This window comes from Ascaphus truei, chromosome 11 (assembly GCF_040206685.1).
Source record: "Ascaphus truei isolate aAscTru1 chromosome 11, aAscTru1.hap1, whole genome shotgun sequence".
NCBI classification, from domain to species: Eukaryota; Metazoa; Chordata; class Amphibia; order Anura; family Ascaphidae; genus Ascaphus; species Ascaphus truei.
The window spans coordinates 32572290-32587849 of NC_134493.1; the positions used below are offsets into that span (position 1 = coordinate 32572290).

The window sequence follows — 15560 nt, forward strand, 5'->3', positions numbered from 1 at the left end:
TACACAGTATCCCAGTATTGTCCTAATCCTGCCTTATTGTTACACAGTATCCCAGTATTGTCATAATCCTGCCTTATTGTTACACAGTATCCCAGTATTGCCCTATTCCTGCCTTATTGTTACACAGTATCCCAGTATTGTCCTATGCCTGCCTTATTGTTACACAGTATCCCAGTATTGTCCTATTCCTGCCTTATTGTTACACAGTATCCCAGTATTGTCCCAATCCTGCCTTATTGTTACACAGTATCCCAGTATTGTCCTAATCCTGCCTTATTGTTACACAGTATCCCAGTATTGTCCTAATCCTGCCTTATTGTTACACAGTATCCCAGTATTGTCCTAATCCTGCCTTATTGTTACACAGTATCCCAGTATTGCCCTAATCCTGCCTTATTGTTACACAGTATCCCAGTATTGTCCTAATCCTGCCTTATTGTTACACAGTATCCCAGTATTGTCCTAATCCTGCCTTATTGTTACACAGTATCCCAGTATTGTCCTAATCCTGCTTTATTGTTACACAGTATCCCAGTATTGTCCTAATCCTGCCTTATTGTTACACAGTATCCCAGTATTGTCCTATTCCTGCTTTATTGTTACACAGTATCCCAGTATTGTCCTAATCCTGCCTTATTGTTACACAGTATCCCAGTATTGTCCTAATCCTGCCTTGTTACACAGTATCCCAGTATTGTCCTAATCCTGCCTTATTGTTACACAGTATCCCAGTATTGTCCTAATCCTGCCTTATTGTTACACAGTATCCCAGTATTGTCCTAATCCTGCCTTATTGTTACACAGTATCCCAGTATTGTCCTAATCCTGCCGTGTTACACAGTATCCCAGTATTGTCCTAATCCTGCCTTATTGTTACACAGTATCCCAGTATTGCCCTAATCCTGCCTTATTGTTACACAGTATCCCAGTATTGTCCTAATCCTGCCTTATTGTTACACAGTATCCCAGTATTGTCCTAATCCTGCCTTATTGTTACACAGTATCCCAGTATTGTCCTAATCCTGCCTTATTGTTACACAGTATCCCAGTATTGTCCTAATCCTGCCTTATTGTTACACAGTATCCCAGTATTGTCCTATTCCTGCTTTATTGTTACACAGTATCCCAGTATTGTCCTAATCCTGCCTTATTGTTACACAGTATCCCAGTATTGTCCTAATCCTGCCTTGTTACACAGTATCACAGTATTGTCCTAATCCTGCCTTATTGTTACACAGTATCCCAGTATTGTCCTAATCCTGCCTTATTGTTACACAGTATCCCAGTATTGTCCTATTCCTGCTTTATTGTTACACAGTATCCCAGTATTGTCCTAATCCTGCCTTATTGTTACACAGTATCCCAGTATTGTCCTAATCCTGCCTTGTTACACAGTATCCCAGTATTGCCCTAATCCTGCCTTATTGTTACACAGTATCCCAGTATTGTCCTAATCCTGCCTTATTGTTACACAGTATCCCAGTATTGCCCTAATCCTGCCTTATTGTTACACAGTATCCCAGTATTGTCCTAATCCTGCCTTATTGTTACACAGTATCCCAGTATTGCCCTAATCCTGCCTTATTGTTACACAGTATCCCAGTATTGTCCTAATCCTGCTTTATTGTTACACAGTATCCCAGTATTGCCCTAATCCTGCCTTATTGTTACACAGTATCCCAGTATTGTCCTAATCCTGCTTTATTGTTACACAGTATCCCAGTATTGCCCTAATCCTGCCTTATTGTTACACAGTATCCCAGTATTGTCCTAATCCTGCCTTGTTACACAGTATCCCAGTATTGTCCCAATCCTGCCTTGTTACACAGTATCCCAGTATTGTCCTATTCCTGCCTTATTGTTACACAGTATCCCAGTATTGTCCTATTCCTGCCTTATTGTTACACAGTATCCCAGTATTGTCCTATTCCTGCCTTATTGTTACACAGTATCCCAGTATTGTCCTATTCCTGCCTTATTGTTACACAGTATCCCAGTATTGTCTTAATCCTGCCTTTTTGTTACACAGTATCCCAGTATTGCCCTAATCCTGCTTTATTGTTACACAGTATCCCAGTATTGTCCTAATCCTGCCTTATTGTTACACAGTATCCCAGTATTGTCCTAATCCTGCCTTATTGTTACACAGTATCCCAGTATTGTCCTAATCCTGCCTTATTGTTACACAGTATCCCAGTATTGTCCTATTCCTGCCTTATTGTTACACAGTATCCCAGTATTGTCCTAATCCTGCCTTATTATTACACAGTATCCCAGTATTGTCCCAATCCTGCCTTATTGTTACACAGTATCCCAGTATTGTCCTAATCCTGCCTTATTGTTACACAGTATCCCAGTATTGTCCTAATCCTGCCTTATTGTGCCACGCAGTGTGACATCCTTAAACTGACAGGCTCCCTGTGTATTTTCCTTTTGTTCAGGATTCCCAGAACTGGCCACTATTCTGCTGAGGAAATTTAAGTGGGGGAAAGTGTTCCTGGAGCTGAATAAGGACTTGCTGGAAATGTACAGCGGTTGTCAGAACGTGGACGGCGTGAGGACCGTAGAAAGAGATTTTCTAGCTGGAGTTTACGACAAAGAGACAGAAGAAATCGGTACGTGTATCAATGATATTCTAATGCGGGGCGTAAACGCCGGCGGAGTGTTAGTTACTGCAGCAACGGTCCAAGGCCCAGTTTCTAGGGGCCGCGACGGCGCGCGCTTTGCGAACAACAAACCTCTTCATTATGGGGCCGCCCATAGAGTGCGCAAGAGATGAAGTGCGACCGCGCGCGATTCCTGAGAAGACAAATAATGTTGTCTTTGCCACGCGAGGGCGAGCCGCTCGCTTGACGCCACACCTCCCCGTCGCCTTGGACCTCAGTGCAGGTTTTGCGCACATGACGACGTCATGCGCTCCGTCGCGCGGCTTCTATAAACGCTGCCTAACACCCCGCCCCCTGAGGTCCCCCCGAGATACACACCCGAGCTCCCCCCCCGCCTCTCCCAGAGCTCCCCCCCCTGCCTCTCCCCGGGGTACACCCACTCCCTCCCTAGGTATTCGTGATCTTGGCAGTTCCTCTCTCTTTTAGACCCCTTTGATGTTGAGTCCGGAAGGGAATGTGGAAACCCCAACAGAGCGGCCCGCTGTACAGGGTAACTACTCCTAAATCATTTGCCATACAGAACAGGGAACCTGGTTATGGCCCATATTTACTAAGCGATGCTATTCCATAGGACATCTTCCAATGCCAGAAGATTTAAGGGAATGGGCCACACATTATGGGACAGCACCGTTTAGTATATCTGGCCCAATGTGCACCGTGTACATTGTGTAATAATGGTTCTCTTTAACTGAAAGTCCTTGATCAAAAGTTAGAGATTGTGATTTAAATGTTTTTTTTCAATTTCTCTTAAATTTGCTGCTTTAATATAACCAGCCAAACACTTACACTCCGGTCCACCCCGGCGCTGCCCTTTTATACCCCGGCGCTGCCCTTTTATACCCCGGCGCTGCCCTTTTATACCCCGGCGCTGCCCTTTTATACCCCGGCGCTGCCCTTTTATACCCCGGCGCTGCCCTTTTATACCCCGGCGCTGCCCTTTTATACCCCGGCGCTGCCCTTTTATACCCCGGCGCTGCCCTTTTATACCCCGGCGCTGCCCTTTTATACCCCGGCGCTGCCCTTTTATACCCCGCCGCTGCTTTTTTATACCCCGCCGCTGCCCTTCTATACCCCGCCGCTGCCCTTCTATACCCCGGCGCTGCCCTTCTATACCCCGGCGCTGCCCTTCTATACCCCGGCGCTGCCCTTTTATACCCGGGCGCTGCCCTTTTATACCCCGGCGCTGCCCTTCTATACCCCGGCGCTGCCCTTCTATACCCCGGCGCTGCCCTTTTATACCCCGGCGCTGCCCTTTTATACCCCGGCTGCCCTTTTCTACCCCGCCGCGGCCCTTTTGCACCCCGGCGCGGCACTTTTGCACCCCGGCGCGGCACTTTTGCACCCCGGCGCGGCACTTTTGCACCCCGGCGCGGCACTTTTGCACCCCGGCGCGGCACTTTTGCACCCCGGCGCGGCACTTTTGCACCCCGGCGCGGCACTTTTGCACCCCGGCGCGGCACTTTTGCACCCCGGCGCGGCACTTTCGCACCCCGGCGCGGCACTTTCGCACCCCGGCGCGGCACTTTCGCACCCCGGCGCGGCACTTTCGCACCCCGGCGCGGCACTTTCGCACCCCTCAAACCTGTATAAACTTGGATTTCTCGCTCTGCCTCTCGCCTCCTACAATGTGAGCTTCAGATGGAGAGAACAGACTGCGCGATGTAGCAGAGTAATAGTGCTGCGTGTTTTTGTTTCACCTTGTCTTGTGCTCCTGGTTGTGAGAGCGACCTAGTCTTATAGTGAGCGGATGTTAGTATAAAGCGGAGCAACTAAACGTTTCTGATGTTTCAAACCATTTTCCAAGCAGAATACTGCAGAGAGGAGCTCAGCGGGGCCACGTGATTATAATGCGGCTTTAAAATGCCCTTGAAGATAGACTTGCATTGGATGGGTTTTTTTTTTCCCTCGACAGAATGACGCATGATGAAGAAGATGAAACTGACGAGGAAGAAGATGGTGACCGCGCTGATGACGATGAACGAGAAAAAAGTTCTGGAGATGAAAGTGAACCCATTGAAGCAGCAGCTACTAAAGCAGTTATTTGGAAAGGCGTCAAAAAGAGATTAAGAGATTAATATGCAAGTAGAGTCAAACATCTCTGAATCTGTCTCCTAACCAAATGAACACTGACTTCATGGACTGCAAACTATTACTTCTTACCCGCGCGAGCTCTATAAAAGTGCAACGCCTTCAGGTAGTTTAAAAACAATATATATAGATTTGTACACTCCTCTAAAGAACGGCTGTTTCCGGTAAAACACGGTGTTGTTTGGAAGATGGGGGTAGATGAATTGGGGTGAGATGTGGGTGGTTTCATGACTGTATATTATTATAAAAGTTTGATCCAAAGTACCCCAATGTGTGCACTCTATACTTGATCTTATTGTGTGTGGATCTAAATAGTCCCTCAGATGAATTCTGGATGGCGATGAATCTGATTATAGGGACCAGTTAAAAAGACAAAAATAATAAACTAAACTTTATTACATCCAATTATGGTCAAATGAAGTATGCACAGTAGAAAGTTAATTTAAAATCCTCAAGGTAATGTGGTGATCTCTGGGCTGAGCAAAACCAAACGTTTATTATCTTTGAAATGGCGTAAATGAAAGTAATGGTTTATTATGCACTTGCGTTGTTGCCTGTGAAACTAACGTATCCCCTCGAGTGCCAAACGGGCCAGCAACGTGGCAAGCAAAGGGTTAAACATTTGTGTAACACAAAGTAGCACCAGCCCCAGTGAAGTCACATCCGCTCTTCCCATTTCTTTCTTAAGCGACGCTTCTGTGCGCTTCCAATAAATGAGGAACCCCCAAAGCTGTTTCACCTTTTTATTAGATGCAAAATACAAATAGAAAACATTGTAATCAAACATGACAAATGTACGTTACTTTGCCATACTTATATTTATAAGGAAACCATAGTTTTCAGACATTTGCTACATTCAAAAGACGCCAAGACTGATATAAAAATAGAACTAGAAATGTTAAATGAAATCACATTTCATTTGGGGAAAAACTAATCGAATTTAGCAGTATTGTGGCACTTTTACTAGTGAACTAGCCGCACAGGTTTCATTGTAGACAGCGGTTTACACGTTTTTGAGCAGATACGTCACATCACAACCGTGAGGATAGTAATTCTGATCGGTTTGCGTCCTCGGTTTTGGTCTTGCCACGCAGCGGACATGGACACCACAATTACGCTTATGTGAAAAAGCTCGTTCATATGAAATACAAAACCTTACATTCCATTAGAAACACTAATAAAACTATACATGCCACTAATATTGTTTTCACATTAGACCAACATAAAATAAATAGAGGTCAATTGAAAGGAAATTCTGTGTGTGCTGATCCACTGATCCATTTCAGGCACCGTTCGGGCGATATAAGCGTTTAAAATATCAAGTGTCGGGGAGGTTAAAATAGAGCTCAGCGCCGTCTAACAGTTACCATGGTAACGTCAGAGTAAAAAAGTCTTGATTTTTAACACTTTTCTTTAAACAGCAGGACACGCTCAGGGGGAACATACTAATAGGCGCTAACCTGGCAGGGTTCTTGGGGGGAGATTGCTGCGTTAAGGTTATCGTCAGCGTATCAACTCTCCAGCATCTTTCAGTTGGTATGTATGTATCTTTTATTTATATATATAGCGCCCACAGCTGCACTTGGCGCTTTACAAGAGAGACCGTACAATAAGTGCGAAAAATAAGATCAGACAATAGGAACGGAAATCCCTGCCCCGGACAGCTTACAATTAATGTATATTTAATACACTGGGATGTGTTCTTTCACAGATGGAGCTACGTCTTTATTGCCCTGGGTAAGCTACAGCTGGGTTATTTGTCTTTACACTGAAGCATTCTTTTGTATTGAGATGTTCCCCCTAGAACGCTGCGTTACAATGTGAGTTAGAATTTCCGTTGAATAGATACAAAAGTCCATTACTCAGTCGGTGGAACAGAAAGTATTTCCACGAGACACCCAATTTATTACGATATTCAAAGAACATTTAATATTTAAAACGTTAGTTCTCATAAACAGACCATGACTGAACTTAACGATCGATAACTTACAAATCTCAGTAATATCAAACAAAAAACATTTTTGCCTCTACTAATTAAGTTATTTATTTTAAATATTCTTTTTTTACATTTATAAACTGTGACTCAGTCATCTTCCATGTATTTCTCCATTTCCTTCAGCTTCTTCACAAAATCCTGGGCTTCTTTGTCCATTCTCCCGTCCAACATTTTCAATATAGACGTAACTAGAGAAAAGGAAGATTGCAGGGACGTAAGGAGAAGCAATCAAGGTGACAGGTGTGAGGAGATTTAAGGCTCGATGTAACAAAGGTCAAATTCCAGTACAAAGTTGTTATTTTGTCACAACTCGCAGGTATATTTCAGCACAAGTTACAGAGTCTATAATGTAACGTGTGCTGAAATATACCTGCGCCAGGCAGCGTCTAAAGCAAGGGTGCACAAACTGGGTGGGCACAAAAAAATTTTTTTGGGGGGAGGGCAGCAGCGTGCGTTCTTCCCCAAAGCATTTAAATTATATGCCGGGGATGGTGCGCATGGCTTCTGTAAAATCCGTTACCTTGTCTTCGGCGGCTTCTGAATTACATTTTTAATGTATTATAATGTAACAAGCACTTTTTGTTTCTATAGCAACCATTTACAAAGTCACATCCCCTTCCTCTTCTGAAACAGGCTCTGACACACCCCTTTTTGAACCCTGCCCTCTCTAGCAGTGCACCAATGTATCTAGTGACTGCAGAACTTTGCATTTTTGGTCCTATTCTGCTGCACTGACAGCCATTTAGTGAACCCCCGAGCCAAATCTTCGCAGATCGATCGGCAACTTAACTAATTACTTCTCATTGTGTGGTTTGTATTGATGCACATAAAGGAAAAATATTAATATGTAAAAAAAAACGGGAGCTTGGGCTGCTGCTTTAAGTGTTGTAACAAATAGGATCTTTGTGGCTACCTCCATATCATTAGGGTGACTGAAGAAATAGCTTTTGGATAAAAACATTGCCTTTGAAGTGGGTGTAACCAGTTATAATTCAGTGTCGGCTCTCCTAGTGATGCTGGAAGGGACTCATTGTGTTATGAAGATTTCATAGACGCTGCATATATTGTCAGCACTATATAAAAACAAAGTTATCACTATACACTAAAACATGTTAATGAAGATGCACACAGAAATAGTTGGTCTTGTTCATTAATGCTTCATGCAGAATTAGAAGTCCCAAACGATGAGTAACTCTATACACGAGGAAAGTGCCCTCAAAGCAATAAGAGACATGGAAAGGTCTAATGTGAAAGTCTTCTGCTACAGTTCCAACGTGCGGGGAAACCGCCTCAGGCGAGGAGAGCCCGGCTTGTGCAGCCAACACAACACCGGCAAGCAATTCCTTCCAAGTGCCGGTCTCCTCTATTGCTTGGTCCGTAGCGCACGGCGTCTCTCCCGAGCGATCTGTGGACTTCAGATCGCTCGCGACAGGGAGGCGTGTCCGTGACATCACGAGGCTGGTTCGCCCTCATTACCTGAACCGCAAAAGTGATGCGGCTGTCGCGTAAAAAGACAAAATGTAATTTGTCCTTTCAAACATCTGCCGCACCGTCGCGCGCACTGTGGCTGGCCCCATATAGCTACTGCATTTTGTTTGCGCCGCACGCACCGTCGCTCGCACCGTGGCCGCAGCCTAAGAGTAGGGTGACCAGATTTTCAATTGTAAAAACCGGGACACATTAAAAAATATTTATAAACAAATTAAATAAACGGCGCTCCCCCTTCCTTTTTTTTTGTTGCTTTATTCCCTCTCCCCCATCCTCTCTCTCCCCCATCCCCTCCTCTCTCCTCCTCCTCTCATCCCCCACTCCCTCTCCTCCCACTCCATCCGCTCTCCCTTACGCACTCCCTCCTCTCTCCCTTCCCTACTCCCTCTGCATCCTCTCACCCACTCCCTCTCCATCCCCCCCACCCCTTCCTCCCTCTCCCTCTCCATCCTCTCCCCCCACTCCCTCTCCATCCTCTCCCCCCACTCCCTCTCCATCCTCTCCCCCCACTCCCTCTCCATCCTCTCTCCCCACCCCCACTCCCTCCTCTCCCCACCCCCACTACCTCTCCATCCTCTCTCCCCCCCCACTCCCTCCTCTCTCCACCCACTCCCTCCTCCCCAACCTCTCACCACCCCCACTCCCTCTCCATCCTCTCACCGCCCCCACTCCCTCTCCATCCTTTCTCCCCACCCCCACTCCCTCTCCATCCTTTCTCCCCACCCCCACTCCCTCTCAATCCTTTCTCCTCACCCCCACTCCCTCTCAATCCTTTCTCCCCACCCCCACTCCCTCCCCATCCTTTCTCCCCACCCCCACTCCCTCTCCATCCTTTCTCCCCACCCCCACTCCCTCTCCATCCTTTCTCCCCACCCCCACTCCCTCTCCATCCTTTCTCCCCACCCCCACTCCCTCTCCACCCTTTCTCCCCACCCCCACTCCCTCTCCCCACCCCCTCTCCATCCTTTCTCCCCACCCCCACTCCCTCTCCATCCTTTCTCCCCACCCCCAAGCCCTCTCCATCCTTTTTCCCCACCCCACTCCCTCTCCATCCTTTTTCCCCACCCCACTCCCTCTCCATCCTTTCTCCACACACCCACTCCCTCTCCATCCTCTCACCACCCCCACTCCCTCTCCATCCTTTCTCCCCACCCCCACTACCTCCATCCTCTCCCCACCCCAACTCCCTCCCTCCCCCTCCTCTCTCCCCCCACTCCCTCCCCCTCCTCACTCCCTCTCTCCCCCCACTCCCTCCTCTCTCCCCCCACTCCCTCCTCTCTCCCCCCACTCCCTCCTCTCTCCCCCCACTCCCTCCTCTCTCCCCCCCACTCCCTCCTCTCTCCCCCCCACTCCCTCCTCTCTCCCCCCCACTCCCTCTTCTCTAACCACCCCCACTACCTCTCCATCCTCTCCCCACTCCCTCTCCATCCTCCCCCCCATTTCCTCCCACCCCCACTCCCTCCCCAACCCCACTACCTCTCCATCCTCTCCCCACCACCTCTCCATCCTCTCCCCACCACCTCTCCATCCTCCCCCCCAACCTTTCTCACCACCCCCACTCCCTCTCCATCCTTTCTCACTACCCCACTCCCTCCCCACTCCCTCTCCATCCTTTCTCACCACCCCACTCACTCTCCATCCTCCCCACTCCCTCTCCATCCTTTCTCACCACCCCCACTCCCTCTCCATCCTCCCCACTCCCTCTCCTCCCCACTCCCTCTCCTCCCCACTCCCTCTCCTCCCCACTCCCTCTCCTCCCCACTGCCTCCCTCTCCTCCCCACTGCCTCCCTCTCCTCCCACTCCTTCCCTCTCCTCCCACTCCCTGCCTCTCCTCCCACTCCCTCCCTCTCCTCCCACTCCCCACTTCCTCCCTCTCCTCCCACTCTCTCCTCTCTCCCTTCCCTACTCCCTCTGCATCCTCTCACCCACTCCCTCTCCATCCCCCCCTCCCCTCTCCATCCGCTCTCCCCACCCCCCTTCCTCCCTCTCCACCCGCTCTCCCCACCCCCCTTTCTCCCTCTCCACACGCTCTCCCCACCCCCCTTCCTCCCTCTCCATCCCAACTCCTCCATCCTCTCCCTCCTCCCCCCACTCCCTCTCCATCCTCTCTCCCCACCCCCACTCCCTCTCCATCCCCTCTCCCCACCCCCACTCCATCCTCTCTCCCCACCCCCACTCCCACTCCATCCTCTCCCCACCCCAACTCCCTCCCCCTCCTCTTCCTCCTCCTCTCTCCCCCCACTCCCTCCCCCTCTTCTCTCCCCCCAATCCCTCCTCTCCCCCCACTCCCTCCTCTCCACCCACTCCCTCCTCTCCCCACCCCCACTGCCTCTCCATCCTCTCCCCACCCCCACTCCCTCTCCATCCTCCCCCCCATTTCCTCCTCTCCCCACCCCCACTCCCCCCCCAACCCCACTACCTCTCCATCTTCTCCCCACTCCCTCTCCATCCTCTCCCCAACCTCTCACCACCCCCACTCCCTCCTCTCTCTCCACTCCCTCTCCATCCTCTCTCTCCACCTCCACTCCCTCTCCATCCTCTCTCCACCCCCACTCCTTTCTTTCTCACCACCCCCACTCCCTCTCCACCCCCACTCCCTCTCCATCCTCTCACCACCCCTACTCCCTCTCCATCCTTTCTCACCACCCCCACTCCCTCTCCATCCTTTCTCACCACCCCAACCCCCACTCCATCCTCTCTCCCCCATATATACGCAAAAACACTACACCATATACACACATACCATCTACAAATACACATTTATATTCAACATATACAAACACTAAATATACAACATGTACATGCACATAATGCATGAAACACACATGCATTACAAATACACACACACACACACACACACGACACAAAGCAGGAGTGCTCTGCAGCGCCACCTATTGCCCAAAAGCTGTAGCAGCCAACAAAATCCTGCTCTCCTCCCTCCTACCGGCTACAGCTGTTCTTATCTGATTGGCTCCGCGCTCTGCCGCCTGTCCCAGCTAAACCGGGACATTTTCACAGTTTTTGGGGCACCGGGACAGGTCACTAAAAACTGGGACTGTCCCGGCTAAACCGGGACTTTTGGTCACCGTACCTAAGAGAGATACAAAGCAGAGCTCTGCTCACATGTTCATAATGAGGTTCTCCATATAATGTGACAGCCAAGAACAGTGGGATAAGGTTTCAGGTTCCATATGGACCTTTCATCAGGTCCATATGGGACCTGAAACGTTGTCTTCCCACTGTTCTTGGCTGTCACATTATATAAGAACCTCATTATGAACGTCTGAGTAGAGCTTTGCTTTGTGTCTCTGTCTTAGAGGCGGCCGGCACTGTGAAGAAATTGTTCGTCTTCTGCTGCAGCCACACATTTTCCTCTTAATTGGTTTAGGAAATGGTGACAGAGAGGAGGTAGCCGTGTAAAACCGTTACTACGTGCAGGCTGTACAAATGTGCTAATGAGATCACCCTTCTTGTAGGGGCCAAAAGTGAGAGACAAGCAGGTGACGGTGTCCCCCCTCGGTGACCCAGTTTTGCAGCCCAGAGCCACCAGCGCTGGAGGTGGTATTTAAATGTGCAAGAAGCCACTAATCGCACTGTCGTCTTACAAATTACAGTCAAAACGGTTTGGGATTGCAAAATGGATCACCAAGACTTTTACAGTATGTGCGAGATCCTGCACTTAAGTATTATTTATTATATTGAACCTGCAAATATTGAAAATGCTTATTGATAAGAAACAAAGCTAATTGCTGATCCTATCATTGCTTCCTGAAAGGATCCTGCAGACATATTTATCATTTCTATTTTTAGAGGCAACATACAATAGGAATGGAAATGTCCAAAGTGGGATGTTCTATTAAGTAGCTCGTTCAACGTGTTGTGAAGACACGCAGTATTTAAGTTCTCTCACATTGTATAGACGCCAGCATTTAAAGCAGCTCTACAGGTTGCATTGCTTGCTTTAAAATAAATAAATAAATTGTTAATAGGATTGAAGCAGGGGGTCTTTGGGGGTGAACCCCATTAATTTCAATTCCGGGGACGCCCTGCTTCCGAAGATACTTACCTCCATAGGGAGGTGCTGGTATTTTGGTGGAGTTTAAAACCCCTTGTCATGCGGACCAATAGGAAGTCGCAAGGGATGATGTCACAGCTTCCTATTTGCTCGCAGGACATTTAAACGCCGCCATTATGTTGGCCACACTATTTCCCTGGCTGCAGAGATACCGGCACCGCTACGAAGGTATGTACTTCTGGAAGCGGGGGAGTCCTGGAGATGAAATTGATGGGGTTCAGCTCCAGAGACCCCCTGCTTCAATCCTGTAACAAAACATTTTAAAAAAGCAAGCAAAGCAACCTGCAGGGCTACCTGTAATTGAAGAGAACAGCAGAAATAAAACATTACCGTTGGCTTTTGGTCTGGTCAGTTTTAATACTGTTGGCTGGACATTTTTCACACCTCCCGTGATGTGAGGCCTGTTCAAGCCGTATATGACGTTCATAGGCAGGACAGCCTCACCAGCAAAATCATTGGTGGAAAGCCAGTCGTGATCCATGACTGTGAACAGGACGCACGCAGACTTTCTCCGGCAATGTTCCGGTGAGACGGAGCTGCAACGGGAGATATTGCGTCATCAGATACCCACATATACCACTTTACATCAGATTCACAGTGCTGCATAGCAGGAATAAGAACAGTCTGTATGAAGGACAGAGCAAAGGGGGTGCAGGCCTGGAGAGGGGGAGGGGGGGGGAAAGCAGGCCTGGGGTGATGCAGAGGAGCTAAATGGTTAAAGTGAATGATATATTAATGAGCGATTCCTCTTTCATGAATACCCTTAGCAGTGTCACATGTGCAATGTCCTTCACACCGATTCTGCCTCGCTGGAATCTGTGAGATATACAGATTTATGCAAAACAATACAATGGGATGTATCAGTGTTCGTCTCTTACTCATTTTTTTAATACAAAGGCAGTTCTGAGATAGATTTATTCCATCATGCTACCCGATGTACTGCTTTTGTGAGACGGTGATTGACAGGTTTCTGAGCTGACACTGATGCTTATGGATGTAATAGAAAACCACTAATGCTTGTCACGGGGAAACACGGTTTAAACGCGTATAATATAATATGGCCCACAACACTCGCAAAAGAATGAATCACTCGACAGCAGGGATACAGAGAAACAATCTCCTGTTTCATCAAGTTAATATTGTGTCAGCACAATATTGGAAGTATGGTATAGCCAGTGTCCCGGTACTCCCCACAGACCTGTAATGTGCACACAAGGATATATACCAGGGTGAGATGCTACTGTATATACAGCATATCAAATCCAATAGCAGAAACTATCAACCCCCAACTAATGAGGAATAAAGCTGATAAATGCCACCATCAGAAACACTATTAATCTCCAGTGCCAGATGCACCGGGAATGAAAGCAGTCGCAGGTTACATTACAGGTGTGTTACATTACAGGCGTGTGGGGCCCTGTTGTCGAGTGATGGATTATTTTTCGGATCGGCGGCAGCGGCAGGGTGAGTCGGGGCCAGCAGCCATTTGGTCGCGGTGAAACGGCCGCAACCAAATGTCCCATTCCGCTGATTGAGCCACCAGTGCTGAAGCAGGGATATCCTTAAAGCCTGACCTATTGGTGACCCATGTGGAATGGAGTTGTCCGCCCCTGTCCTGAGTCTTCACTGGTGCTTTCCTTGTGGGGCTGCCTGTCCCTGCAGGACACACTGCGGGGATAATGGGAACGTGTGCACCACCGTGCATGTCCCTCCCCACACGTACAGCGCCGTGCATGTCCCTCCCCACACGTACAGCGCCGTGCATGTCCTCCCCACACGTACAGCGCCGTGCATGTCCCTCCCCACACGTACAGCGCCGTGCATGTCCCTCCCCACACGTACAGCGCCGTGCATGTCCCTCCCCACACGTACAGCGCCGTGCATGTCCTCCCCACACGTACAGCGCCGTGCATGTCCTCCCCACACGTACAGCGCCGTGCATGTCCTCCCCACACGTACAGCGCCGTGCATGTCCCTCCCCACACGTACAGCGCCGTGCATGTCCTCCCCACACGTACAGCGCCGTGTCTGTCCTCCCCACACGTACAGCGCCGTGCATGTCCTCCCCACACGTACAGCTCCGTGCATGTCCCTCACCACACGTACAGCACCGTGCATGTCCTCCCCACACGTACAGCGCCGTGCATGTCCTCCCCACACGTACAGCGCCGTGCATGTCCCTCCCCACACGTACAGCGCCGTGCATGTCCTCCCCACACGTACAGCGCCGTGCATGTCCCTCACCACACGTACAGCACCGTGCATGTCCTCCCCACACGTACAGCGCCGTGCATGTCCTCCCCACACGTACAGCGCCGTGCATGTCCTCCCCACACGTACAGCGCCGTGCATGTCCTCCCCACACGTACAGCGCCGTGCATGTCCCTCCCCACACGTACAGCGCCGTGCATGTCCCTCCCCACACGTACAGCGCCGTGCATGTCCTCCCCACACGTACAGCGCCGTGCATGTCCTCCCCACACGTACAGCGCCGTGCATGTCCTCCCCACACGTACAGCGCCGTGCATGTCCTCCCCACACGTACAGCGCCGTGCATGTCCTCCCCACACGTACAGCGCCGTGCATGTCCTCCCCACACGTACAGCGCCGTGCATGTCCCTCCCCACACGTACAGCGCCGTGCATGTCCTCCCCACACGTACAGCGCCGTGCATGTCCTCCCCACACGTACAGCGCCGTGCATGTCCTCCCCACACGTACAGCTCCGTGCATGTCCCTCACCACACGTACAGCGCCGTGCATGTCCTCCCCACACGTACAGCGCCGTGCATGTCCTCCCCACACGTACAGCGCCGTGCATGTCCCTCCCCACACGTACAGCGCCGTGCATGTCCTCCCCACACGTACAGCGCCGTGCATGTCCCTCACCACACGTACAGCGCCGTGCATGTCCTCCCCACACGTACAGCGCCGTGCATGTCCTCCCCACACGTACAGCGCCGTGCATGTCCCTCCCCACACGTACAGCGCCGTGCATGTCCTCCCCACACGTACAGCGCCGTGCATGTCCCTCCCCACACGTACAGCGCCGTGCATGTCCTCCCCACACGTACAGCGCCGTGCATGTCCTCCCCACACGTACAGCGCCGTGCATGTCCCTCCCCACACGTACAGCGCCGTGCATGTCCTCCCCACACGTACAGCGCCGTGCATGTCCTCCCCACACGTACAGCGCCGTGCATGTCCCTCCCCACACGTACAGCGCCGTGCATGTCCCTCCCCACAC

General features: G+C 50.1%; 2 protein-coding genes across 10 annotated transcripts in view; one reads left to right on the forward strand and one right to left on the reverse strand.

Moving 5' to 3' along the window:
- Nucleotides 1-12850, forward strand: part of TSR3 (TSR3 ribosome maturation factor) — a 38508-nt gene extending 25658 nt beyond the window's left edge. For all 8 annotated transcript variants that reach the window (XM_075565528.1, XM_075565533.1, XM_075565527.1 and 5 more), the window contains 4 exons: nucleotides 2442-2615; nucleotides 3093-3156; nucleotides 4579-6990; nucleotides 11716-12850. In XM_075565528.1, the coding sequence (XP_075421643.1) occupies nucleotides 2442-2615; nucleotides 3093-3156; nucleotides 4579-4741 (401 nt within the window). In that variant the 3' untranslated portion in view covers nucleotides 4742-6990; nucleotides 11716-12850. The remainder of the gene's footprint in view (nucleotides 1-2441; nucleotides 2616-3092; nucleotides 3157-4578; nucleotides 6991-11715) is intronic.
- BAIAP3 (BAI1 associated protein 3) overlaps nucleotides 5484-15560 on the reverse strand; it is a 248888-nt gene continuing 238811 nt past the window's right edge. For both annotated transcript variants that reach the window (XM_075565524.1, XM_075565523.1), the window contains exons 33-34: nucleotides 12645-12850; nucleotides 5484-6938 (exon numbers count right to left, since the gene is read on the reverse strand). In XM_075565524.1, the coding sequence (XP_075421639.1) occupies nucleotides 6838-6938; nucleotides 12645-12850 (307 nt within the window). In that variant the 3' untranslated portion in view covers nucleotides 5484-6837. The remainder of the gene's footprint in view (nucleotides 6939-12644; nucleotides 12851-15560) is intronic.